Source organism: Oenanthe melanoleuca, chromosome Z (assembly GCF_029582105.1).
Source record: "Oenanthe melanoleuca isolate GR-GAL-2019-014 chromosome Z, OMel1.0, whole genome shotgun sequence".
In the NCBI taxonomy this organism is placed as follows: Eukaryota; Metazoa; Chordata; class Aves; order Passeriformes; family Muscicapidae; genus Oenanthe; species Oenanthe melanoleuca.
The window spans coordinates 48,271,135-48,298,225 of record NC_079362.1 but is presented as its reverse complement, the minus strand read 5'-3'; the positions used below and the strand labels follow the sequence as shown (position 1 = coordinate 48,298,225).

The 27,091-nt window shown below is 35.8% G+C and overlaps 1 protein-coding gene across 2 annotated transcripts in view; it reads right to left on the bottom strand.

Annotated features, from left to right (window-relative positions):
* The window catches only part of PTPRD (protein tyrosine phosphatase receptor type D), a 354,920-nt gene that overhangs the window by 19,445 nt on the left and 308,384 nt on the right, over positions 1-27,091 (bottom strand). For both annotated transcript variants that reach the window (XM_056514163.1, XM_056514162.1), the window contains 2 exons: positions 12,596-12,715; positions 11,913-12,067 (listed from right to left, as the gene is read on the bottom strand). In XM_056514163.1, coding sequence (XP_056370138.1) covers positions 11,913-12,067; positions 12,596-12,715 — 275 coding nt within the window. The remainder of the gene's footprint in view (positions 1-11,912; positions 12,068-12,595; positions 12,716-27,091) is intronic.

Here is a 27,091-nt window from a genome sequence, read left to right as displayed (position 1 = left end):
TCTTCTTTCTTGAAAGGGACAAATTATCTTAACTATTCTACCTGCTTCTTTCCTGAAATCATGAATTGTTGGTGAAAAAATACCTCTTATTGTTCTGCTTATGAGATGGAATAGCAGAAATTATACATAACTGAAAAGTTCATTGACCTTATTTCATACCACTTATTTCTCTTATCATGGTTTCCCTGCAGAAATGATTGTTGATTATATATAACAATACATGCCATAATCCTGCTTTTCAGATGATTTTTATATATACACCTTTCTTAATCACTATGTTACCTGATTTCTTCAATTACCAAAATATATAAAGACATTAAAATAAACTTTATTCCTCTATACTATTTTATCTGTGTACAAGGATTTACCATGATTTTTTATTTCAAAATTAATTCAGTCCTCAGATATTCTCCTTATCTCCTTACTTTTCTAAATACAATTTTATATATCAATGTACTGATTTCTGTATTTATTGTCAGGTAACTATACTAAATATATCTTTTCTGTGATATTTGTTGAGTTTCAGTGCATACTATATATTTTTTGTACTGTACAATGCCTTCTTGACATTTTGCATTCCACTAGAGAAAGAATGATCTAAAATTGACTGAGATAGTTTAGAAGAAGAAAGTATTTTAAGGTTAATTTTAAAAACACATCTTGCTGTGACTTGTTACCTTCAATTAAAGATAGATCTAACCCTGAACAGCTGTAGTAAATCCAGAAAATTATATTTCTGAGTAATTTAGCAGAGGAAGTACAAAGATCCTATCATCAATAAATAAAAGTGAAGATTACAGCACAGCAGAGAAGTCAACAAACTGAAATTATGCTGCTTGCTGCTAACAACTATTTGTTGCTTTCTTTGCAGTTCAACTTGCTTTGCATTCTCAGGGTGGCATGTTTTAAGAAATAGCTTCATACTTTTGAATATTTCTTTTGGTGCTTTTATTACATTTTCATGGAGAAGAGATATTAGGCTATCGGTGCAAGTAACAGAAGGTGAACTGATGCCATCTGAAAATGAATTAAAAATTGTGGGAAGAAATGTGTTCTGCAGTACTGGATAACCAGAAGACCTTGAAACTACTTGCTAGCCACTAAAATGATTTCAAGTTTCAGAGCCTCTTGTATTCCTATAGTGGCCAACAATTGCTTCTTTTCTTAACAGCAGCTTGGGAATTTTTCTGGTTGGGTTTTAGACTGATGTAACAGTGATGAAGTCTGAGGTTGTCATCCAGACACAGGACTTCATCTGGTAAGTATGAAGTAAAAGGAAGGTGTTACCACCAGGACTCTTTAGTCCATACTTTTACATTTTTTTTTTAACCAATCACTGTAACAAGTTCAAGGCCATTAATGAATCTCTCTACAAATATTTTTTTTTTTTTAATATATTTTTTAAAAATTTTTTCTCCCTCCCCTGCTCTCTTTACCCTACTGCGAAAACTTGGAAATAACCAGTAAATTAGTCCTGAACTTGAAGCTGATATGACTTTAATAGGGGAGCTATTGTATTGGACCTCCACCTCAGAATGTCTTTTCATTTTCAATCAAAAACTGATATACCTAGAGGATACATTCAGACAATGAGACAAACTTGATGTTTCCACCTCCAGATTTGGTTTAAACTGAATTGGTTGGCATACAATATTAGTGCAGTGAGATGCTACACAGTAGGAAACGGAATTAAAAATATCTGAGGCTTCTCTGATGAGCTCATAGAAGGCTAGTCCTGTTATTTTTAGATCAAGCAGTGAAAAAAATGAATACCCTTTTTAATATCTGACAATACTCCACTGACCGCTGAAGAGCTTGGTTACTGGTACTCATTACAACATTTCTTAACCTCTGAAACCTTTATACCAACATGAATTCTCTGTAACACAGAAAATCAGGTTGTGAAAGGTTAATACCACTAAGCATTTCACATTTCTTAACTACAATTTGTCATTAAGAGGTTAGACACTAATCTCTTTTTTTTTTTTTTTTTTTTTTTTCAGGATTTTGAACTTATGAGCAAAAATTGTGGGCAAGTTAAAATGGAAATAATGGAAGTTTTAGAGTAGAAGTTTCAAGGTAGCTGTAAAACAAGCTTGGATCGTATAATGACATTAAAAATTGTTTTTAAAATTAATGTGAAAAAATAGACATCACAATGCAGAATTTTCTTGGAACAGCAGTCACTGACAAAATCTGATAATAACTGATGAGACCCTGAATTAAGTCTATAAAAGTATGAAAAATAAAGAAAGATTAATATTCAGGGCAGAATACTGATTGGAAAGCCTCCATGAAAAGATAACAGGACTATTTTTAAAGCTGCATTTTACTTCTAGAGACACGGGGAGAGGATTTAAAGAGACTTTCATGCTGATTACTTTAGATAAAAATACAGACTGTTTGAAGATAGCCAAACATGCCGGGTAGCCAAGTTGATGCAATGTGTTCCAGCACACTCTGTGTCTATGGATATTCCGGAATTTAATGTAGGTACAGCTGGGAAATCTCAGAGATACCCCTTTCCAGAATTCAGCTATTGGGTTACAAAAATATTTTCACATTTCCTGCAGATGGCTGGATTATTTTCTTCACTCATAATTTTAATTCAGAATTCATTACGGACAGCTGCTGGCTCTGATAGAACCTAATTGCTCTTTTACTAGACTCAGCTGCAAGCAGTCAGATTTCCTTTTCCTTTGTAGAGTATATTATATATAAACATGGGTGGGGAGAAAAATAACCAATTAACTAAATACATATGGATAAAATGACTCACTAAGAGTGCTGATCAAATAATGTATCAAACTACAGCTTAGGTCAAAGGAAATTACAGGCCTTGTAGGACATGATAATATATATGGAAATAATTATCAGCACCAACATATTTGTAATTTGAGATAACACATGGAAAAGGCACTGCATTTGTTAAAAAAATCTTCCAGACAATTATTACATTTTAATGAGGAGCAGGTTATTTCGCCCAGCAAAAAGTCATCAGTCTTCAGCAGACCTGCTCAATTGAAACCATTTGTTAGCCAAATCAAAGTCAGGCCTCAGTATGTCCACTGGGCAACTTAGAAGAAAATGTGGTGTAATCATGGAACTATTTAAATTGCCTTACCTCTTATTAAAAAAAAAAACAACAAACCAACAACAACAAAAACCCAAACCAAAACAAAAAAACAAAACAAAAAAAAAGAGAGTAGTTACTTTTACTCAGGCTACCAAAAAAGAGTACGTCACAAAAGGAGGGAGCAGAGACAACCAGCAAAAATGTCAAGATGTGAGAATTCCCTTCCACCTCCCTCCGCATAAGAAATACTGGAATGGGTTAGAGCATTTTGCTAATCCAGTTTTTTATGATGGCTGAAGTCAAGGAAAAGGTGCAGACATGTAAAACATGAAACAGCATTAACTAACACATTTTTTAATCCTTTTATCCAAAGACATTTAGTGAAATGAAGGGATGCATTTAAATTAAAGGTAAATGAATATCTTCTAATATATGTTTGTAAAACTACTTAAAAAAGGAAAAAGACAGTCATACTGCCTGGTTTTGTTTCTTTGAAATGTGTGTACAGCCCTGAATATAAGCAAAAAAGTTTCTCTAGGTAGCTAGAGGAATAAAGGGGAAAATAATTGAAATTCTCATAAAGCAAGGCTGAAGTAGTCACTAACTGCTTGCTGCTGGAGAGGAAACTTTACTGAAATATTGTTGACATTGGAGTTTTGAGCTTTCCCCTGAAAATTCTGACATTTGCCATTGTCAGAACAGGATACTGACCTAGACAGAACACCGATTCTATCAAGTAATAGCATTCCCTATGTTCCTTTACAGATTTCTGACTGCTACCAGAAACAAATCTTGCCCTGTGCAGTCACAGCAGCTTTTTAGGATTTCAAAAGATAATCCAGCCCTGAGTCACACCACTGGGGGGTATAATCCCCTGAACCACAGGCTAAGTGCCAACCAAATATAGCTTTATACACATACGATGGATTTAATCAAAGAGACCACAAGTAGGTGTTTTTTCATTATTTGAACCTGCTTGACGACATATTGCTATTACTTGTTATTTATATGTTTTTGAATTTTAATAATGGTTTCAGTGATACAATCTGAGTTTTAATGCTTATAAACAATGGAAGCATATCCTACAGCAACTAATGTTCAGGTTTTAGAAAGGGCTTGTTTGCTGTGCAGAACAGGTTTCTAACTGAAGACAAAAATTGAAAGTGGATCAGTATCAGTCTGCTTGTGTTTGACACCTCATGAAAGATTTACAGAAAATATAGTGTAGTATTTTCCTACTCTAACAAAAAAAAAACCTATCAAGGCCAATTTTGAAGGACCTCATACACCATCACACTATGGTATGCTAATTCTTGTCATGTTCATACTTCCAGGTTTTCATCTGCAAGTACCTAAATTTACAGAAAAAAATTAGATACCTGAGCTAAGAACACTGTTAAGTTGAAGAAAGATGAGCTGGAGAATGGTATCTTTGCTATCAAGATGATTCTAACTCATGACACTCAAATTTGAAACAGAGAAAAGAAAATCCAGTATTACCCATCCACCACTCCCAGCATACAGATGGAGACACTACCTTTTGTCTGTACACTTGCATGAACATATCCCAGTAATTACATGAGAGCTATTCAGCATAAAAGATCCAGGGCCTTCAGCATGTTCAGCATAAAATATCCAGGGTCTTCAACTGTAAGGTTTACAGAATCTGCATTTTCACAACCTTGAAAGTTTTTATGGCCAGGATATGAAGGCAAATACAAACTCCTCTCTATTTGTGACATCTCCTGTCCATGTGTGTAATAACATTCATTACAAAATTACTAAGGAGTGTCTTGCTATACCAATTTCTTCCATCTAGCCTTTATCAACCTTTTTTCTAGACTCTTTTTCTTTTTCCAGTAGATTTGCAATTCCAACAGCTGATCAAAGACAGGGAAGCCATCCAAAATTTTCTAAATCAAGAGAATCCAGTTCCTCTTCCTTAAACAGAGATCAAGCATCCAAGGCATAAACACTGCAAGCCTTATCCTGTATATGTTGAAATGAAATAATTTCTAAGAATAAATTAGAAGAAATGAAACTATTCCTAGTCAGTTACTATGACTGCATGGTCTGAGCTGCTGAGACTATTAATACAGATGAAATACAAGGAAAAACACAGACATTAATTAACTGCTATATTTTTGTATTTAAGAGGAACTAAATATTTCAAGCAGGATCACCAACTATATATCTTTTCAATCTGAGATTCTAATAACAATCTTATCTCTCTCTGCTTTCTATAAATGAACAATGACTATGAGAAAAGAAAATATTTATGAGATGTACAGTGATCCCTAGCTAACAGCTGAAGAGTAAACAGCCCTACAGTGTTTTTGTTACAGAGATGATACCCAGCACAGTTCAATACACATTAGCAACTCAATAACTTTTGGACAAAGACATGTGGGTAAAGCAGAGAAAATTTAGAACGTCTATGATATTAGAATATTTGGCATACTAAAATGCTTTCACTGTCTTTTCCTCTCTAGTGCTTTCAGCTGTCCAAGGAAGTTAGGAAAGGTCCTGGATTGTTCTCAGGACAGGGAAAGAGAAGGGATGAGGAAGATTACAGCATTTTTCAATCTTACTTGTGTCATTTCTGAATATGTACTGGGGAGGATTTTTTCCCCCACCGTGAAAAAGGATAGGCAGTCATCTCCAACCTACTCACTGCAAGGATTAAAAAATGAGCACTTGTAAGGCCTATGGCAAAAGAAGCAGTTCAAACAGAAGTGAAATAAAACAATCCACTGGAAAATCATTGCCTTTGATAAGTATATTTTTTCTTAAATGTTCTACTTTTTTATTCACAAGCACTGAAGAAAAATAAGGTAAGTATTCTACTTTAGGAAATGGAATATCATATGGTGTTTTGCTATGTTTTTAAGATTATCTTGTTTTTCACTTTGCTAACTGGTTATGTTAATGTAGTCAGACAGAGATTTACTTAAAACAGTCACATTCCTCCAAATATTCAAGTTTTTTTGTTAGCAATACCAGCATTAACAGTACCTGCCAAAGCTTGAAAAAGTATCTTAGAGATATGCCCCTTGGTGCTGGTATTAAAAGAAAAATTCAAGCATATGGGATTGCACTAACATGTTAAGCTTTTAGGTAGTGTTACTGAACCAACTACTAAAGTTTCTGTGATGTTTTGAAAACATCGTGGCATAAAATTCCAAACACCCTCCAGTACTGGTTTATTGTGATCTGATTAGCACCTGTTTGCCTGCACTAATCCAACTTCAAACAAAAACGTGTGTTTACCCCACTATCATTAGACCACACATTAGAGTCTCACCAATGTGGAATCCTAGGATTTAAACCAGCATTTTTTCATTAAAGAAACAATTTTTTCTAGATCAGCTCTGCAAATTAGAGCAAGTCATGCAGAAAGACCAGTGGGATTGTGGTATTAGTCAACTTCTGTGCAAAGAGACTGAAAGGGTAATCTTAAAATATAACTGTAAATGAAAAAAAAAGCATCTATGTGCATCAACTATTCCAACCACCGCAGAAAAATCTTCAGACAAGTTACTCTAAATACGCCAATCAAGATTTGAACACATTGTGTAAAGTAACTACAAACAGGATGTGATTACTGAATTTCATTTGTGGATATTATTTGTCTGCTTTTTTCTTCCAAATCTCACACTGAGAACAAGGATCATGGAAAATTTAACTCAACTTTGACTGAGGCTCTACTGAACTATCTTCCCTGGTTGATATGGACTTTATCTTTTTTCCTGGGAAAAGAGTACAGTGCAATTATGCATTTATGTTAAGACAACTACACCTTTTCATGGAGGTAGTCCTTACAAAATATCTGATTACTTAAATGAAAAAAATCTGCATTTTGATTAGGCTTTGATGTTTCCCTTGGTATTCCATAATTCTTTCAGCAATGAACTACGCTTTTTTCCCCTTAAAATTAACATATCTGTGAATATATTTTAGCTACCCTTTCCACTTAAAATCCTGCCAACTTTTCTGCACAAGTGTGCTGGTTTTGGCTGGGGTAGAACTTATTTTCCTCACAGACTTCTTGCCTCTGTTTCAGTGTGTGATGCAGCTGAAGGAAGGTTGGGAGGAGACAGGTGACCCAAACGGACCAAAGGGATATTTCAGACCCTATGTCATCACGCTTAATATATAAGGTGGGGGGAAGAAGAAGGAAGGGGAGACATTTGGACTGATGATGTTTGTCTCCCTGAGTCATCATTATGTGTGATGAGGCCCTGCTTGCCCATGGGAAGCATGGAATAAATGACTGAATTCCTAGTTTTCCTCTGCTTGTGTGGGCAGCTTTTGCTTTCCATATTAAATTCCTTTTATCTCAACCCATGAGTTTTCCAGCTTTTGCTCTTCTGATTCTCTTCCCAATCCAGCTGGTATAGGAGTGAGTAAGCAGTTGTGTGGGGCTTGGCTGCTGGCTGAGGTTAAACCACAGCCACAAGTAAGAGCTTTGACTGGTAGAATGTCCTTACGAAATTCTCAACATGTTTTTGACTTCTGTGTTAGATTCCAATTCAATATGGTACAGGCAATCAAACCATTATCAAAAGTAGATGTCTAAATGACATGCAAAGATGCCTGTTGCATATACATTCGTAATAAATAATTAACAATGTTTTAGAAAGTCTGATTATATAATTCTGTATTTCTTTGCTATCATCACACAAAAATTATTAAGAAGATTACCATTTCAATATCTCTGGTGTACATTTATCGGAACTCAGTAAGTTTTGTAATGTAGTAGAATGTAGTATGTACATTCTCAGTTAATTTCACTACATTGAGCTAAGTTTTCTTTTTCTGGTCACTGTTATGTGAACAGAGGTTATTCAAGTATCTACAGGGTGAGTTCTTCACTAGTCAGGTGTTTTCAGCTCAGACTTCTTCCCATTAAGCACACTGTAATTATCAAAAAATTTCTTCACACATGCAAAAACAATTTCCTGGGAACAGGATATTAAAATAGCTTAACAAAAAACGAGGCTTTGATATAAACTGGCATGGGACCACTCGTGAACCAAGAATCAAGAATCCAGGGTATTCGGGGATGCTGATTATTGGACATTTAGCTGTACCCCAAAACCATGGAGCAAACTAGAAGAACCATTTAATCCCTTAGTATGAAATGGACTGAACGACAACTGCTGATCAGTATTAAGGCAGATGGGTAGATACGCAGTAAGGAAAAGCTTGGGGTAAACATTTCACTTGCAATATCTACCTATAAATACAGAATAAATATGGGGTTACTTTGTAAGGATCAAAATACAGACAGCTGGCTCTTGTATTCCTCACCCACACAGGGTGAGAATTAAATTCTTCCTGTACTTAGTTGTCTGATAGCTTTGTTTTTCATTTTCTATGGTTTAAAAATTTGCAGAAAAAGGTTTCCACAGATTCTTCAAGCCTATTCTTTCTTTTTATCAAACACATTTTGAAAGGCAACTCCTGTTCTGCTTATACTTCTGTAACATGTCATTATTATAATTTCCTGAACTCTGATAGTTTGGTAGGTACTAGAAGAAATAGAAAAGAAGGTATTAGTGATGTCTCATATGGCTTAAAATTGCCACTATAAATCCTGTGTTCCTTCTAGAAACTAAACTCAGATTACTACTTCAACGAGATATCATTGAAAAGACTGTCTACCATAGGCAAAGGATATAAGATATGGTTCTGTATTATATTGTTTGGCTCTAGTTAGAAAAGTCTTAAGTACTTTTTAAATCTGGATGATGAAATGGGGGAATTTAATGAAAGGGGATTTAGGTAGTTCCTGAACACGAAATGGGAGACAATGACAGACAAGATACAGAACAAGGACAAGAGGAATATTAAAAAGACTGCAGAGGCAGACTAGGGGACAGGAAAGGAACAAATGAAAACCAAAAAGTTTGTCAAAAGCAGCAAAATATCTCAGTGAAAAATAGCAACTAGTACAGGGCAGTTAAAGGAGATCCTTGGAAAAATTAGAATGACAATTACCATTAGAATGACCATCTTACTTCAGAAAAAAATACTATGGAAGATAGAAATATACTTCATTAAACAGTTCAGCAATGTGATATCAACAGTGAAGTAAGTTTGAGAAAACAATGGAATTGAAAGACACAACTAGTATATACTTTATGGGGTCCACAGAATAAAGATCAGTCCAGACTTGGAGACAAAAAAAACTGATAAGAATGTTAAATTATATATAGTTAGCAAAGGAAATACTGGAATGCAGAAACTGACAAAATGAGCAAGAGAGAAGAGAAGGGGAAAAAATGGAAAGCAGATTCTAATTAAAAAACAGATAATGTGCAGACCATTATCTGTTCTAAATTCTTTTTTTATGAGCTTGAAATGAAATGTTTATGCATGCCCAGTACTTTAATTTCAAACCAAATGGGAAGAATTTTCATGTTGCTGTATAGAAGACAGATCCTTTAGCCTAAAAATACTGTGGTGATGCTCAATAGTTATTTTTTATTATTATTATTTTTTTAAACCAATTTAATAACAATAGAATCACAGAGTAACCTGAGTTGGAAGGCACCAACAAGGATTACTGAAGTCTGGCTCCTGCACAAGACAGCCCCTAGAAAATCATGTTGAATTCAAAATAATAAGGCAATGCAAATCTCTGAATGTAATGTTGCTACAGTATGCCTGAAAAGTGACACGTTAACATTAGTATTGTGAGAAACACTTTAGTCACCTCTTGTTAGTCTATCAGTTGGACAGTCAACACATTACACTGAGGAGTTAATTACCACATTCATAAACTTTGGACTGTCCAGAACACTTGATGATAAATGTCCAGCCAGTTTTAATCAAAGACACATACATTTCTAGATTTTTACGAAACCTGGTCTCATTAATTCTGCTCATAGACAAATCGTTAGGAGTGGAATTTCAAAACCTTGATAAAATAGTAGGATATATAATTAATAGTAGGATATGTAAAGGTCTGTTTTTCAAAGGTTAAGTGGTATGAAGTGACTGAAATCCTAGTCTCAAGTAACTATACAAAAGGCAAAAAGCTTATGTTTAGCATATTATGCTTATTGCAGGTAAATTATTGATTTATAAATTTATAAATTAATAGGAATTTGGGATAAAAAAGTCCCTCAGGCATAAAATCATACTGCCTAACATGAAAACCACTTTCAATGAAATGTGCAAGCAAAACTAATGACCAAGAGAAAATAATGGCCTTGTACTTCATCAGTACCACTTAGTGATAACAATCAATGCATTTTATTTCATCTTTTCCAATGACTAGCCACAAAAACTGATTTAATTTGCCTATTTTTGCACTGTGGCAATTTAGGCTATTATAGTAACTTAAGAGATTTTCCAGAGTAGGAAGATTAATATCTTGTATTAAGTTTAGTTTTGATTTAGAGTATAGCATCTTCACTGTTGGGTGACTTTGGAGGTATGCTATATATGGATCAAGCTAATGAAAGTGTATCTGAGGAAATCTAAAATCCTAGACAACAATCAAAATGTTTTAAGACCCCGTAAATGCAAGTACAAAAAGATTTGTCTCCATTAAAGAAAAACCCAGCAAACTTTATGAATATATTTGCATTGTTATTTATAATTATTCCACATTTTTAATCCTGGTGTTTCAATAAACATTTAATATCTGTGTTCCATGTTCTCTGGTATTTTGTAAACAGTCTGTGCCTTTCAACATTTAAGTTCTTCTTATTTTGTGCTCCTGTGGAATTTACTTTTCCGTCCTGTATACAGGAGCCTCTTTCAATCACTTTATGCTTAAATTATCAGATTCCATGGCTGGGTTATCGATATGCTAAGAAGTCAAAACTGCACATAGTGGTATGCTGTAATTACTATTCCTTTTTTGGTTTCAAATATGCCAAGCATTTGTAACTTCAGCAATCCATGTGTAGTACCTCTCAGCCTTAGTTACTTGATGGTATTCGAAAATTAGGGTTACAAGAGGCAGTGATCTTAGGAACATGCTTTGAAAAGAGCGACACAGCAAGCTGTTCTATGTATGACAATATAGCCCTGGAATGAGAGAACTCATCTTGGAGTTTATTTCTACCAGAATTGGTACATTTGTTCTGATAATGTACTTATCATCATGATTTTAAGCCTTTCTCAAAGATCCATTCAGCAAGTTCCAAAGAAGTTGTATCTCTTCCTGTTCGTTTTCCCTAGCCCCAAAACACCAAGAGCACTTGACTTTTTTCTTCCTGTTTTATTAATTCATACCTTATAATGCCTGAAGAGGTTTGCTACTTCGCAAAAGAGCATGGAGCACTCATTTCCCTGGAACTGGGTTCAGCTTGTTCCCCATGTAATTCCCTTGCATTCTGAGCTCCCTAAAGTCCTAAACTGAGGATTTAACTTTGAATACAGATTCAGGTTTTACCTACGTTCAATGAAACTTTGAGTTTATCTATCTTAATTCTCATGTTTGCTACTTTCTCACACAATATAATTTCAAAAAGTGTTTAATTGCTTAAATTCAACACTTAGGCTTTTAAGACAATATCACCCTTTTCCTTTTTCACATCACATTCTGAATGCCACAGATACATTTGTATTCTCCCTGCAGACATTCTCCCTGGAGATCTTTCGATGATCTACAGTTAAATTAATTGCACGTAGACCAAATAAAATAATTCTAGTCTACCCAAGTTAGCAGTGCCATACTCAGGTGCTTGATTTGCATGCAGCCTTTTTCTTTGACAGACTCAGAAATCTATTTGAAAGAAAAACATACTTTCATCTGCAACAAAACAGAAAGCAGTAACCTTGACAAACCATACTTTGAAGAAAATCCTGGGCTTACCTGCAGTGCACAACCATAGGTCCAGCATCAGGTGGGTTGCAAGTCTTGACTCGTCGCAGGAAAGCTAAGAATGGTGTTGGGTGTTCTGGGACACCATGGTCAGGCCAGGCAGTGAACTGGAACTGCCTCACTTCCCTTTTCTCACTTGAGCCATTCTACGAAATTCAAAAGTCTCATGACAAAACTGCATTTTAGATGATATTGGCACATTTCACTGAAACAACTGCAGAAGCATATATACCAGTAAAAATTGTTTAAATATTCGGGGCCAGCAAGAAAAGGAATTCAGGCTATGGAGGAAAAATCCAAATTACAGATTTAAACATTGTAACATCTTTAACCGTACTGTACACTTGTGTACCACACGTGCCACAGACTTAGTATTCAGGTTTTTCATGGTGAGAGCTCTGCATTAATTTACAAAACTTCATATTATCAGGAAAATGTACTCTGTAGAAGTCTCAATGTACAGTGCTGTTAGAAGAAAACAAGGGAGAAAAGTGAAATGAGGGGAAGGAGAGAAAGTGAATAAGGAAGTAAGGGAAAAAGGCACACAGGTAAGGCAGGAAGCAAAAGGAAGGAGGACAAGGTGACAGGAGGCAGGTTGGTAATGGAAGGGGAGGGAAAAAATTGCCAGCCTTTTAATTTAAAAATATACAGTAAAAATATATAAGTATATATACCTTGTAAAGTGCAAATGTACGAACACAGTATGTTGCCAATTCAACAGTGTCTGAAAGGGTCACTTGGATTAGTCCGTAAGTTTCTGTGCCTCTGCTTGGCCAGTACTGATCACACTTCACCTGCAGTGGAAAATACGTTATCAATTAATACATTTAATACTGAAATTTATTAAATATTTGATTGTATATCACCATAGGTTTTAAAAGTATGTGGAGACAGAATGGCCAGCTTCCATCGCTGGAAATTTCAGAAATTTATTTCATCATCCTCGAGAACTGCTCTTCTGGTAGTAGATTATATAATGTCTTCTATATAATGGGCAAGTTGAATAGGACAGATAACTGAGAAATGCTAATAAGCATAGGTACACTGAAGAAAAAAACAATTTATAGAAGCTTAAAGTATGACCTGTATCTTCACTTTTCACACTCTGTATTTAATAACAGTACTAATCCCTTCAACATAGATGGAACATTTTTAGTATTTTCCATATGTTACATTACTCCCCAAACTTATAAACTACTTCTTTGATGTTAGTATTTACTACATACAGAAATAGTTCAGTACAAACAAGTATTATTTAAGAAATAATTTCAGCACACTGATAAATGAAAGGGCATCAGCAACTATTAAGTGGACTGTGAGAAAAAAAAAAATTTCCTTCTGAGATCAGTGCTCATCAGAGAGGAAGCATATAATGAAATTAGGTCCACAGGCATTTAAAAACATGGTTTGGCAGAGAGTTCATCCATCAAATCTTAAAAACATGAAACATTTAATTCTTAATGAATCTTGATTTTAAAATACCACAGTTTAGAATATTAAAAAATGCAATAATTCTGTGTAAGATAACACATAAGGAACTGTATTTTTATTATCATTGCTAAGGCAATGAAAATTGGTAAGAAAATAAAAATGCTGAAGCCCTAAACCCACCAGAAAATGTAGTACAAAGCAGTATGGGGGTCAAATAATTTAAAACATTTTACTTTCAGTGGCTGATGGGTGAAATAAGAGTCAAACCCTATTCTATTTATAACAATACATTTTACCAATTAGCCCTGCCTACAGTTCAGAAGAGAAGTTTAAATGGACTCCAGTAATAGTAAATTGGTTTTTTTTAAATAAATGTCTTCATTAATCACTCCAAGCCAGACTCATACAAATTCAATGAGAATACACTAAATCTAAAAAACAACAAAAGCAGAGTATTGTATAATATTTCCAATAAAAAAAAGTGAATTGTCTTGCTACTCAACATGAGAAACTGATTATTTTCCCAAAATGGAAAATTAAGATATGCATCTTTGAAACTCGTGTGTTCTCCAGGTCCTTCATTCTGCATAATACTTATTGAAAAAAGATTTGGTATGCTTTGCAACTCTCCAGACTCAAATAGCTTTTGCTCACAGATCATTTTATTTTGAGGCTCAGAGGTCACAGATCATTAATGGTTCACAAATCACAGTGTGAGAACAAGTCATCTAGATAGAGATGAAAAAAATTCTAGCCACTGAAGCAGGTGATAAGAATTCATTCGTGGCAAAAAAAAAGAGAAACAATTTTTTACAGGAAATGATAGTTTAATTTAGAGATTAGGAATTGAAACAAAGTAACTAAGATGTTTATTGATACTGCACTATTAAAAAATGGGACTGGGAGTGAAGAAATTATCTTATTGAGCAATTAAATAATTACTTCATTGTTTCATTTACTGAAAGAGAAAGTATTGAAAATAGTTCACAAATACCTGTTATATATTTGCAAGATTCCTAGTACTGGCCCCCTTGGTCTTTGCAAACCAAACTGAAAAGCATGTTTGCAACTGAGACATTTAAATATAACTATAGTAAACCTAGTTTCACTTTATTATTAATACAGAAGCAGTGCAACATGTCCATATTGGTCACCTGTATTTTAAACAAATAAGCTGTGGTTTATTATTTATTAATTCTCACAGAATCACATATTTTTTTCATAGAAAGTGTTGATACATAACAACTGTGATTTTTAATCTTAGCAACTACAGATCTAGTGTTAACCTTTGACTAAACCTGAGTTTTTTGAAATTTAATAAAAATTAATCTTAATTAAAACAAGAAAGAAGAGTATAGCTGTGCCCTTGCATGCCTACATATGTTATTCTCTTCTTCACCCTGCAGATCTCACATGTAAATTGTATGCTCACAGAAGCTGTACCAGCTTCCAGAAAGCATTCCTGAAAAATTAACGAGCTTCCATTTGCTAACAACAAAATTTGACCAGCCTGAAAATGACAGATGTTTTATTTTTTTAGAGTAATCTAATGTTAAGAATATACTTGGACTTAGAAGGCTATACACAACTGCTCCTTTTCAGTTAGGCCAGGGAAAAATAAATGTGCATGCTCCTTTAGGTGGAGATTTTGTTTAGGGGTTTTTTTTTTGTTTTGTTTTTTTTTAATGTACTAGTTTATCTAACATAAACTTCAATCATGGTATAATTTTTCAAAAATACTTTCTGTGAGAGATACATGATGCAGAGGACTGCTGCTGGAAGCAGACACTAAGTGTTCAATAAGAAACTCAATTTGTAGTGCAGTATATATATTATTTGAAACTGGAAACTGATGAAAATAAGTATCAATTCTGTTAGAAAAAAAACTGATTTCAGGTTGACGTGGAATTGACCTTCTGGAAGAGCACATGAAGCGTAAGTTGATTGAACTGCATCTTCTGTCCCTTTTGCCTATTGACTTTTCTCAGAACAAGAGGTCTTCTTCAGAGATGTGTCCTCATGTGCCTCCTACCCTCTTTTGCTCTGTGATCATAAACCTTATATTCCCAATACTCCTAACAATTTAGAGTTCAATTTATCTTTGTGAGAGATCAAACAATGTTTTCTATTGGACTTCACTGGCAGCAGAGGACTAGATAATACAAATTAATTGGTAAGACACTACTTTCTGAGACACAGTTCTTTCCAAATGTTTTATTGTATGTTAAGATCCCAGTCTTCACCTCTTGAAATGGGAAAGGTTACATATTCTATGTTCTTTTCAGAAAAAGAATCTCAATCCCGTCAAGTCATCCAAAATTTAACACTAAATGTAAACAAATAAATTTTGAAATTTGTTGCCAGAAGTGTTTTATCTTTAGCTTTCTGATCTATGTTTAATTTCTCTGTAGTAAGAGTAATTTCTTCCTTGCTTGTGTAAATTATTTTGAAAAAAATTTTAATGTGGCAAAGTAGTGTGATAATACTAGCCCTCTCCAGAAATACAATTACAGTGTTTTTATTGTCATGTTTTTATTGTCACAGTTATTTTCTAATATACCTTTGATGAGCCCTCACCTCATACTCATTATGTTTCTCTTATCCATGTAGCTCTGAGTTCCAAGGGTCGATCTTCTCCCTAGGAGAATATATCCAGCTGCACCCAATTAGAGTTTTTCTGTGCCACTAACTGAATGTATATGGGAAATGAAAATAGAGGGTACAATGGAACTGATAAAGGGGCCTGATATCTGAGGCCTTGTCAAGCAGAAGCTATGGGAGAGAAAGACACAAGGTAACTGCTCCCCGGGCAAGAAGTGAGCGAGAAACATGTGAAACTTTTACCAGTGATGTGTAACCAATGGGAAATTGTTACCAAAATATAACCCTATAAGAGGCCAACAAGTAAAACCCCATAAAAACCTCTGTATCCTCAATAAATTTGGCTTCTGATCACAACTCGGACATCTCCCTCTCTCCATCGCTGATACACATGAGAACAGTAATTATGTAATGTTCTCCTGCCTGCCACTAAGGATGGCAAGATGAATAAAGCAGACACGAGTGTGAAATAACTCACTGGTGATTTAGATGAGTTTTTTGTTTAAAGAGAAATGAAATTACAAGTACTTACAAGCATATCTTTCACTAGAACTTCCACTATCACAGAATCAGAGAATGAGAAAATCATTAGTTTGGAAGAGACTTTCAAGATCATCGAGTCCAACCCATGCCCTAACACCTCAACTAGACCATGGCACTGAGTGCCATATCCAATCTTTTTTTAAAGGGATAGTGACTGCACCACCTCCCCAGGCAGAAAATTCCAGTACTTTATCATTCTTCCCATAAAAACCTTTTTCCTAATATCCAACCTTATTGTCCCTTGGCACAGCTTGAGACTATGTTCTCTTGTTCTGTCAGCTGCTGCCTGGAGAAAGAGACCGACCCCACCTGACTACAAGCACCTTTCAGGGAGCTGTAGAGAGTGATGAGGTCACCCCTGAGTCTCCTTTTCTCCAGGCTGAACACCCCCAGCTCCCTCAGCCATTTCTCACAGGGTTTGTGCTCCACCAGCCTTGTTGCCTCCTCTGGATGTGCTCAAGGGCCTCAATGTCCCTCCTAAACTGAGGGGACAGAACTGGACACAGCACTCAAGGTGTGACCTCACTGTGCTGGGTACAGGGGAGGAATGACCTCCCTGCTCCTGCTGGCCACACCATTCCTGATCCAGGCCAGGGGCCATTGGCCTTCTTGGCCACCAGGGCACACGGCTGGCTCAGGTTCAGTCAGCTGTACCAGAGCCCCCAGGTCTCTTTCTGCCTGGGCACTGTCCAGCCTGTAACACTGCAGGGGGTTGTTGTGGCCAAAATGCAGAGCTCTGCACTTGGACTTGTTAAATCTCATCCCACTGGACTCTGCCCATCCATCCAACCATTCCAGGTCCCTCTGCAGAGCCCTCCTACCTTTCTACAGATTGACACAGGCTACCAGCTTAGTGTCATCTGCAAATTTACTAATGAAAGACTCAATATCTTCATCCATATCATCAATAAAATGTTTAACAGGACTGGTCCAAACACAGACCACTGAGGGACACCACTGGTGACTGATCCCCAGCCAGATGCAGCACCATTCACCACTCTCTGGCCCGGCCATCCAGCCAGTTCTTAACCCAGCACAGAGTGCTCCTGTTCAAGCCAGGGGCTGCAGCTTTTCCAGGAGAGTGCTGTGGGAGACAGTGTCAAAGGCCTTGCTGAAGTCCAGGGATACAATATCCACAGCCTTTCCTGCATCCCCCAGGCAGGTCACCTGGTCAGAAAAGGAGATCAGGATGGTGAAACATGACCTACCCCTCCTAAACTCATGCTGGGTCTGACACACTGTAAGGACTGTGTGATGACACTCAGTATAAACTGTTCCATTACCTTACCAGGTACTGAGATCAGGCTAACTGGCCTAGAGTTACCAGGATCCTCCTTCCCACACTTTTTGTGAATGGGCATCACACTGGCCAGCTCCCAGTCATCTGAAACCTGACCAGTGAGGCAGGGCTGTTGGTAAATGATGGAGAGAGGCTTCACAAGTTCATCTGCCAGCTTCCTCATCAGCCTGGGGTGGATCCCATCTGGTCCTGCAGATTTATGAATATCCAAGTGGCTCAGCAGCTCTCTGGCTGCCTCCTCCTGGATAACAGGGGGACCATTCTGCTCCCTGACACCATCTACCAGCCCATGATCGTAAGTTGCAGACTGCCAAAACCACTACATACAAGATCAAAGCAGCTCTCAAATGACTAAATGTATGAAGAAATCTTTTTAAGTACTGTAGTAGTAGATGTAGCTAAAATATATAACCAATGATTGGTATGTTCCCTTAACTTGCCCCTCAAACATACACGTATTTTCTTTCTCTACATTTCTTTTAGACCATGTAAATCCTTGCTCTTCATGGAAGTACAAGTATTCACTGAAAGCAAAGCTGTAAAAAAATGTAAATGCATCCTTTTCCATTAAAAATGAGAAGCTTGAGACATTTTCAGACTTGAAGGATTTCAGAGTTCCTAATATTCGTGGATATTCACACTTCAACAAGTCATAGACACTAGAGAACATGCTGCTATGCATCAACAGAGCTGAAGGAAGTGTATTTCCATAGGAACGTATGAATACAAAGATTCCTGACATTCAAGGGTAGAGAAATAATTTTCCAGTATAAAGTTCCATCATTCAGGCTGAAAAGCTTCTTCAGGTGATTCTTAACACATGAACCAGCTCTTACAAGCCATCTAAGATTATAAGGACAAAATGAAAAAGATCAGGAAAGAGATGAAAACAAGTGTCAGGCAGATATATATAGCACATTATTTGCTGTAAGAGAAGCGTATGAACTATGCTGAACCTAGAATACAAAATATCAGTAGTACCTAATTTCTTCCTCTAGATTTCTTACTAAAAAAAGACTTCTTTCAATAATGGAAGAAGAATAAATGATGTTGAATGGTAATAATAATTATGCAATAAGAAAGGTAGTGCCAATTTTTGGTGAGGGAACCTGTCTCAAACACTATGAGGCTAGTTTACTGCCTCAGATATTTCAGCTAATGTTCTGTCTCCTGATATTACTCCAAAGCCATTTTCTTTTTCCAACAATGCCTTGTCACTTAAAGTTCAGGCTAATTTGACACTAAAGCTTAAAGACATTGACAATAGTATTAGAGATTATAATGAAAAGAAAATAAAAATCAAAATCAGAGTACAGACATGTTTTTCAATTTTATTTGAACAAGATTTGCTCTAGTGTCACTCACTGACTTCAGTCTAGGTCTAAATGAAAGATTAAAATATAAATTCATAGCTATAAATAAGTTTTAGATTTTGCTCATAATTACAGTATCTGCAAAAAAAAAAAATTCCGATAAGAATCTGGAGGCAACACAAACCATAGGCTAATTGATCCATAACAAACTTTATTCCTCTACTAAGGCTTTAAAATCCACCCTCATTAGACCCCTACTTTCTGAATTTTCTGAGATATGATTAGTAGGTTAACAGTTAACACTGAAAGATAATACTTTAATTAAAGAGATTATCCTCAAAATTTTTCCATTCTGATCCCTATAAAAGACTATGGTATGCTTATTAAACAAAAGGAAACAGATATTGAAAAGGATATCAGACATGTTTAAAAGTGTTCTCTATCTCAACTTTCATCTTCATCTATTCAAGTAAAGAACAGTTCAAAACTGTACTGCTGATATCAATGTGAGATGCCCTTTTTGAGCTCTTTCTAACAGCAGGGAAGGCATGGTTTTAATAATTTCATTTTGAAGGATGAGTCCGTCAAACAGTTAAGTTCAGCAAGATTTTCCAAAAATGTCTTGAAAAGGTTTAAATGAATGGACTGACTGGAAAAGTGAATGTGCTGACTACTTTTTGTTTCATCCTCTTGTATTCAAGACTGATCACTCTGTGCAGCCTGAATAATCCTTTCACTGAATAAGACATTACAGTATGAAGAACATATTGGACATTTCAGCCTGCTATTCAAGTCCTGTAACGAAGATCTACTATTTTCCACAAAAGAGAACTACCTCTTTAAGCTGATACGAATATTAAGTAAAATATCAGTGAAACAAAAGGATCAAAGGAAAGAAACATCAGATTAAAAAAATCTATTATTATTATGTCTTTGGTTCACTTGAAATAGAACTAATACATGAAAAGGTACATTGAAAAAAGTATTTTGTTGACCTAGAGGTCTCAGTCTGGATTTTGATTTTTGAATGGGACTTCAAGTCAAGGTGAGCTTTCCATAGCTAGTTTAACACACGGATTAAATTTTTTAAGTCAGAAATGAATTTCGTACAGTTCCCCGTCAATTCCCCCAGCAAAAGCATTGATTACCAACCTCAGTACCCATCTGTATCCGTTAACTTTCTTAGGACATAAGACAAGTTCTGAAAATGATGCAAAATGTAAATAATAATATTCTTTTTCAGAGACATCTGTTGGAAGAATTTAATTTTCCCGATTTTTTTGCTTGTCATAAAGGACAACTGGCCTTGAGTTTTTCACTGTACTCCGCTAAATAAGGAAAAGTAGGATTACTTCTTGATAAACTACTAAATCCATTCTCTGACACTTTCAAGCCTCAAATTGCTTGACAGAAGACCGTGTGCTAAGGTAATACACTACAATGCTAAATCAAACATGAACTAATCATGTTTCCAGAGAGGACTGCAAAGCTGGTAAAGGGTCTCAAATGTAAGTCCCATGAAGAGCAGCTGAAGATACAATTCAATCTGGAGTTAAACAAAAAGTGCTCTAGAACTATTAAATATTACTGTGCTCCACCTGAAAGGAGATTGTGGCAAGGTGGGGATTGATCTCTTTTTCCAGGCAACCAGCAACAGGACAAGAGGAAAAGGCCTCAAACTGCCCCAGGGGAGGCTCAGATTTCATATCAGGAACAATTTCTTCACTGAAAGAGTGATTAAGCATTGGAACAGGCTTCTCAGGGAAATGCAGGAGTCACCATCCCTGGAAGTGTTAAATCTAGTGGACATGGAACTTTGTAATATGGTTTAGGAGGCATGGTGGTATTTGGTAAAAGGTTGGATTTCATGAGCTTCAAGTTTTTTTCCAACCTTAATGATTCTAAGATTCTACATTCACTCAATTTTGAAAACAAGTAAGAAGAATTTTTAATCTTCTAACTAAAAATGCCAAGGGGCATAGTTCCTATGTTTGTATTAAGAGAAGAATTATATGAGGTAGTAATGTATTGTCTTACCTCAAGCACAAAGCAAAGGAACTAAGAAAATAAAGTCACATTACAGAGTTAGAATATGGTTTTTACTAAACCAACCACTTTCTATACACTTGCTTCAGGGAAATTATATTTTTATAGAAAACCATCAGTTTATCCTAACAGCTAAAAAAACCCACACAGAATGATAACGCACAAAAAAACTAGATGGTTGCCTTGAAAAATACTTTTGGCAATACCAGGTATTGCCAGCTCAAGACCATTTCTGGTGCAAATAGTTCTTGGAAGTTTACAATGGAAGAGGCTGCCCACAATATCCTACAAAGCTTGCTTGATTCTTCACATTACATTTTGGAAGTTTTTAATATTTCAATATAAATCAACTTTGCTGCAAAGTTTATTTCTTCTTCCTTAAAGCCCTAAAGGCAAGGAAAATGGTTGATTATTATGAAATTTTTAAACATCCTTCACATGAGAAAAGACTACTATGATTTCCTTAACTCTTTTATATGGAAAGCAAATCAAAATCTTTCTGAGTATTTCTCCAGAGTCTGCTCATTACTGTTCTCTTCTAGATTCTCTGTAATTTACCATCATCTTTCCACATGGGACATTAATTCTGGATGTTCTCAACTTCAAATGTGTATAAGCTAAAATAACCAGACTTTGAGCCTGTGTAGTGTGTAAGAGAAATTCCTTCACAGAAAATTAACCCTACTTACAGTATGGCATTTTCAAAGCTATTTTACAGGATGATATCAATAGTCAGTTTTAGCTGAGGCACTTTGGCACAGCTCTTCCACCTGAAACGTGCTTAGTAAAAGAAACTCTAAGCTTTATTGGATTAGATTCTTACATGTGTTAAGCACCTATGACTGGCTGCATTTCAGTGAGAGCTGACCATGTTCCTGACCTTGTGCCTCTGAGAATCCTTCCATAATAAACAGTTATGGTTGAGTTTTACAATTCTGACATTATAATTGGTAACTCTACCTCGTAAGATGGTGCAGGAATTCTTGGACTGTGGCTGTGGCATTCTGTTACAGTGAAAAAAAACCTAGTACAAACCTACATGTTTTTATTTTTATTTTTGTAAATCTGGTGAACACATGGTGTACTTGATTTTGTGTTTTTCTTTTTTTTTCTCCCCAGTTGTCTCATTCATTCTTCATCTGACTCATATTTTAGATTGCAGTGAGTGCTAAAGAAATGAAATAAAATTCTGATAGTACATCCTTGGTACAGAAGGTATTGGTTTGCCATTAAAACTAGGGAATGAACAATGATAAAACTGCAAATTTAATTCCCCTTTAGTAAAATGATACAAATTAGTATGAAAAAATGCCATCTGCAATGTGCTCTATCTACTAATATCTGCTGATGTATATGTACCTCACCACTCAGCAGCTAAAGACATGATTTTTTCAGTTGCTACAAAGCATAGCTAAAATTTCTTTTTATGCTTTCCTATACAAATATATCTCACAGCTTTAAAAAAAACTCAGATTTTTATACAATTGTGCTGACCAATATGAAATGCCAATGGACGTTTTCTGCAAAAATCAATTACATTTTGCCTAAATACAGTAGAATACAGATGCACTTGGGACCATATTGACAGTATCCTTAAATGAATTTTTAAGTGCACTATTGCTGACCTCTCCACTCCTTTAGTGAAGATGTCTAATTGTCACTTATTTTTGATACAGTATTTTGGTAAGTATTACCTCCAGTATTACCCAAACATACTTAGGAGGAAAGATCTGAAATTTGCTGCAGAAGCCCTGCACAACAAATGGAAAGCTAACTTCATCAGAATCAGCATAAAATTGTGCTGCATCTATTTCATACAGAAAAGAAAACTGCATTCTTTTCTGCCCTTATTAGTTACTGTGGTGCATGTAATCTTGCTCTGTCTTAAGTATGAAATCAGACAGATTAGATATCAATACTTACTCTGCCATCAACAAATGAGAATTCATGACAAATCTTAGCAACATGCACCTTTTGAGTAGAAAAATGTAGTGCTCTTCCCAGACCTGCCTTTATTTTTTCCTTACCTATAGCAAGACTTAAAAACCTTTGGTCACAGAGTCTGTTTCAAAGCTTTTTTTTTAAGGAGTCCCAGTGTACAATTACATTTTCCACTGTGTTTTCAACTCGTTGTGGGTCTTGTACTAGTTGAATTTGCATAAATCTTCCCTGATTTAATTTATTATATCCTCCTTAAACTATCCAACCAAACTCGCTAAGCAAAACAAACCCCAAACAATTATTTTACCTACTTGATATTACCCATTTTCCTTACACATGGAAAAGTCTTTAAAAAATTAGTTTAAATACTCAGACAGAAGTGTTCTGATGCTTGGCGTTTGAAACAACAGGAGTTCCTATTTAGCATTTCAGCAATACCAGGAAAAGTCCATTTACCTTTTCTAGTGACAATGCCATCTGTCCTGACTCTCTCAGGTTGCAAGCTGAGAGAAGGTAAGTCAGGGATTTTCAACTATCTTTTTATGTTCTTATGGAACAAATACAGGACACATTGGGAACAAAATACATTGGGAACAAAATCTGAGACAGAATACATGACTTTTCTACTGGGCTTGTTTCGATCTCCCCCTTCCCAATAAAGACCAGGATTCAGATGCTAAATCTTGAAAACCCAAGATGATTATTCTATGCTTATGGTTTTATAGATGATTTTTGCTGATAATATTGATGATAGTATCCACTTTATGACAGTCAAATAGGTGCTTGGATCAGGCTAACAGAATGCCACAAATGCAGTTTCCTCATGTATTCACTAGTCATTAGCAAATTTGAATGAAGCAGATATAGTGTCACTGTGAAAACCAAAGCCTTCCTCATCAGTAAAGAAGTTCAGAATTTGGCTCAATATTAACTTGATATTGACATTATACTGTCATTTAGCTGCTGGTATTTGAATACTTGATAGTGTCATCACATTTTCATTTAGCTGTGACCTGACTGTTTTTTTTTTTTTTTGGTCAAAAGATTTTAAAGGCAATGGGGTCCCAATACAGAAAATATTGTAAAGAGGTTAAGGAGGGAAGTAAGTATTTTCTATCAGTTCCAAGATAACACACTCGAAATCCAGAATTACAAAGCAAATGAGGAAAGGATGGAATTCTCTTGCAAGTGGACAATCTACAACAGTATACTACCCAGAAAAAGGAGGCAGGAATAGATGCTTCCTAAGGGAGGCAACATTAGATTTTGCTATACAGAGAGATTTTTCATCTATCATTTATAAAATTAATTACAGCACATGGGTACTCAGAACATCCAATTAGTTGAGAGGAGCAAAAAAAAAAAAGCAAACCCAAAACACAGCAGCAACAACAACAACAACAACAAAAAATCTAATCTGTACTGCTTGGGGTAGTGGAAAAGACAGAGAAGTAGGAAAGAAAGGTATCACCATGCATTAAAGCTTTAAGCGTTTTACATATTTCCTCAGTACCACACACAACTGGTTTTTTTTAATCTCAAATTTACAACCTTCAATATTGTTCTTTTATTTCACTAAGATTAAACTTGTATCTGTGACAAAAATGCTACTAACACTGTTGCATGCACTGCCGGTGTGTATAATCCTTTTTGATACAAATTATTTTCATGGTAGCTGAATGATGAGACTGACTTTCTCTCTGTAGTCTGGTTTAGGTCAAGGGAAATTCAGGTGATGACATTTAATATAAAACCAACTAAGTGTGAAAGGTTATAAGAGAAAGAGCTTCTTTTCCTGCAGCTTCCTTATAGGCAAACAAATGAATAATGAATTCAATGAAACATCTTCATTTGATCTACTCAGCTGTAAAATACGAACATTCTCAAATTTGAAGTCACTCAGACATCTAACACATGCTAATGAACCAACTTTATTTCTGTAGATGCAATTAAAATCCTCATCTTTATCTATGAAGTCCAGGTTAAAAAGGCTGATACCAGGCTACAGGACTACATAATGAAAAAAAGCTAGCTAAACAGAAATGACGACATGGAGATGGAAAGCAGAAAGTCCCAGGGAGAAACAATCTTGCCTTGCAGCAGGAATAATGATCAGGCTGCCAAGACACAAAAGCAATCAAAACAGAATCAAAGGAGAAAGAGAAACAAAATTAGCAAAGCTCTTCATCCCTAATGATATGTAGCACTGCTTATATTTCATGTTGAAATCTCACTTGTTTTTCTGCTACAAGAATATGCTATATAAAAATGATAGCATGAGAAAAAGTAGCAATGTAATGTCATCACTGGGATTTTTTTTTGACGCAAGGACTCCCACTGCTGCCTCACCATCAATACCATCAACTACATTACATGCAGCTACTGCATTAGAAGAGGTAACTGGTATGTCATATTCACAGAGCTGCAGACTCTGAGACTGGGAGCTGAGTTATTTACTGGGTGGTTGGTATGTAGTGCTCTGCAACGAATGCATCAAATTCAGCCTATGAACACAGAAGGCATTAAATTATGCACAAAAAATACACAAATATAAGCACTGAATGCATGAGCAATCCATTGACTAAAATGTCTAGTTTCTCATTTCACTTAAGGAATGTGTTGCTTCTGAATGCTAATCTATTCTGGAGGTGATTACTATTCTGATCAGTGTTTTTTTAGGGTGCAGCCAACAAAGGCTAGAGTTAGCTTAAAACTCTGCTAGGCAATTATTGGAGAGAATGAGAAGAATTTCATTTAGCTACATCAAAACATTCTTCTAGACACTGGCTGTCTGTGGCCTGCAGTATTAAGATAAAATTTCAAGTACTTAAGTATACCTTTTGCAATGGGCTGCTTATTAGGAACCATTTTTTTTCTTTGCTCTGATGTCATTTAACAGCAACTTTAAAGAATTAATTAGTGAAGAAATGGGCAAAATTTCATTTTCTCAATTCCAAACAGGCAGTCCCTGGACTAGACAAGGTCTGTAGACCCGAGATAAAAAGAAAAATTCTGCTAAAATTACCCTCTACTAGGTGCTAATTGCCATCAGGCATGTAAAAGCAGTGGTGTTGATGTGGGTTGAAGTTACAAGTGGGAAGTGACTCTATAACTAGAATGCCATACTCACTGCTTGAACTGCAAAAGGCCTACTCTACTTATAGAAATTATGGAAAGGGTAAAAGAATAAATATATATGTGTTTTAGTAAGCCTCCAGAAAGGAATGACTGCTGCCAAGAGGTTCAAGTTATGTAATCACTGCAATTATAGGTACCCAAGTATATGCAAAAGACATCAATGCCAACACAGTACAATACAGTGCTTTATGGTGCACTCCACCCTGTTGCAAGCTGACACTTGCTGAAATATTTTCATTTTGAAATGGAGCTCATCCATGAACCACTGAAATATCAACTATTATCCTTTTACTGATTTAAAACCCGTCCGGATGATAAATCTGTCCTCCTCCCTAATACCTTTCTATATTACAGAACTCTTCTTAATCCTCCACATTAATGGTATTTTTTAACTCATTGCACAAAGCCTTTGGTACCTTAGCTCTTTCCACCTTCCACCTGCAGTCCTGCAGCCTGCTTCCCACTTGGAACTTCCTGCCCCTTCACACCTATTTCTAGGACAGAGTACCCAGTGTTTTTTCTTTGGCACTCCTGTTTGTTATTCATCTCCTGGATTTGAAAATCCTTCTACTGTTGTTATGGCAGAGTCCCAAGGGAAGTGATTACCACTGATGTTAGAATCACCACTTCTTTCTCTCCCTGATTTCTGCATTTGATTGAAGTTTCTGGCTTATGATATAGGACACATAAATGTGTTTGCAAAAAAACTCAGCAACAAACCCAGCTGTGCAGCACTCTCCCTGGCCAACGTGTGCTCCCAGAAACGGCAACAGCATCATGAGCATAACAACCCATGTGAACTGCATGTCCATCTTGACAGAAAATACAGATACTCTAGAAAAAGTTGAATGGAGGAA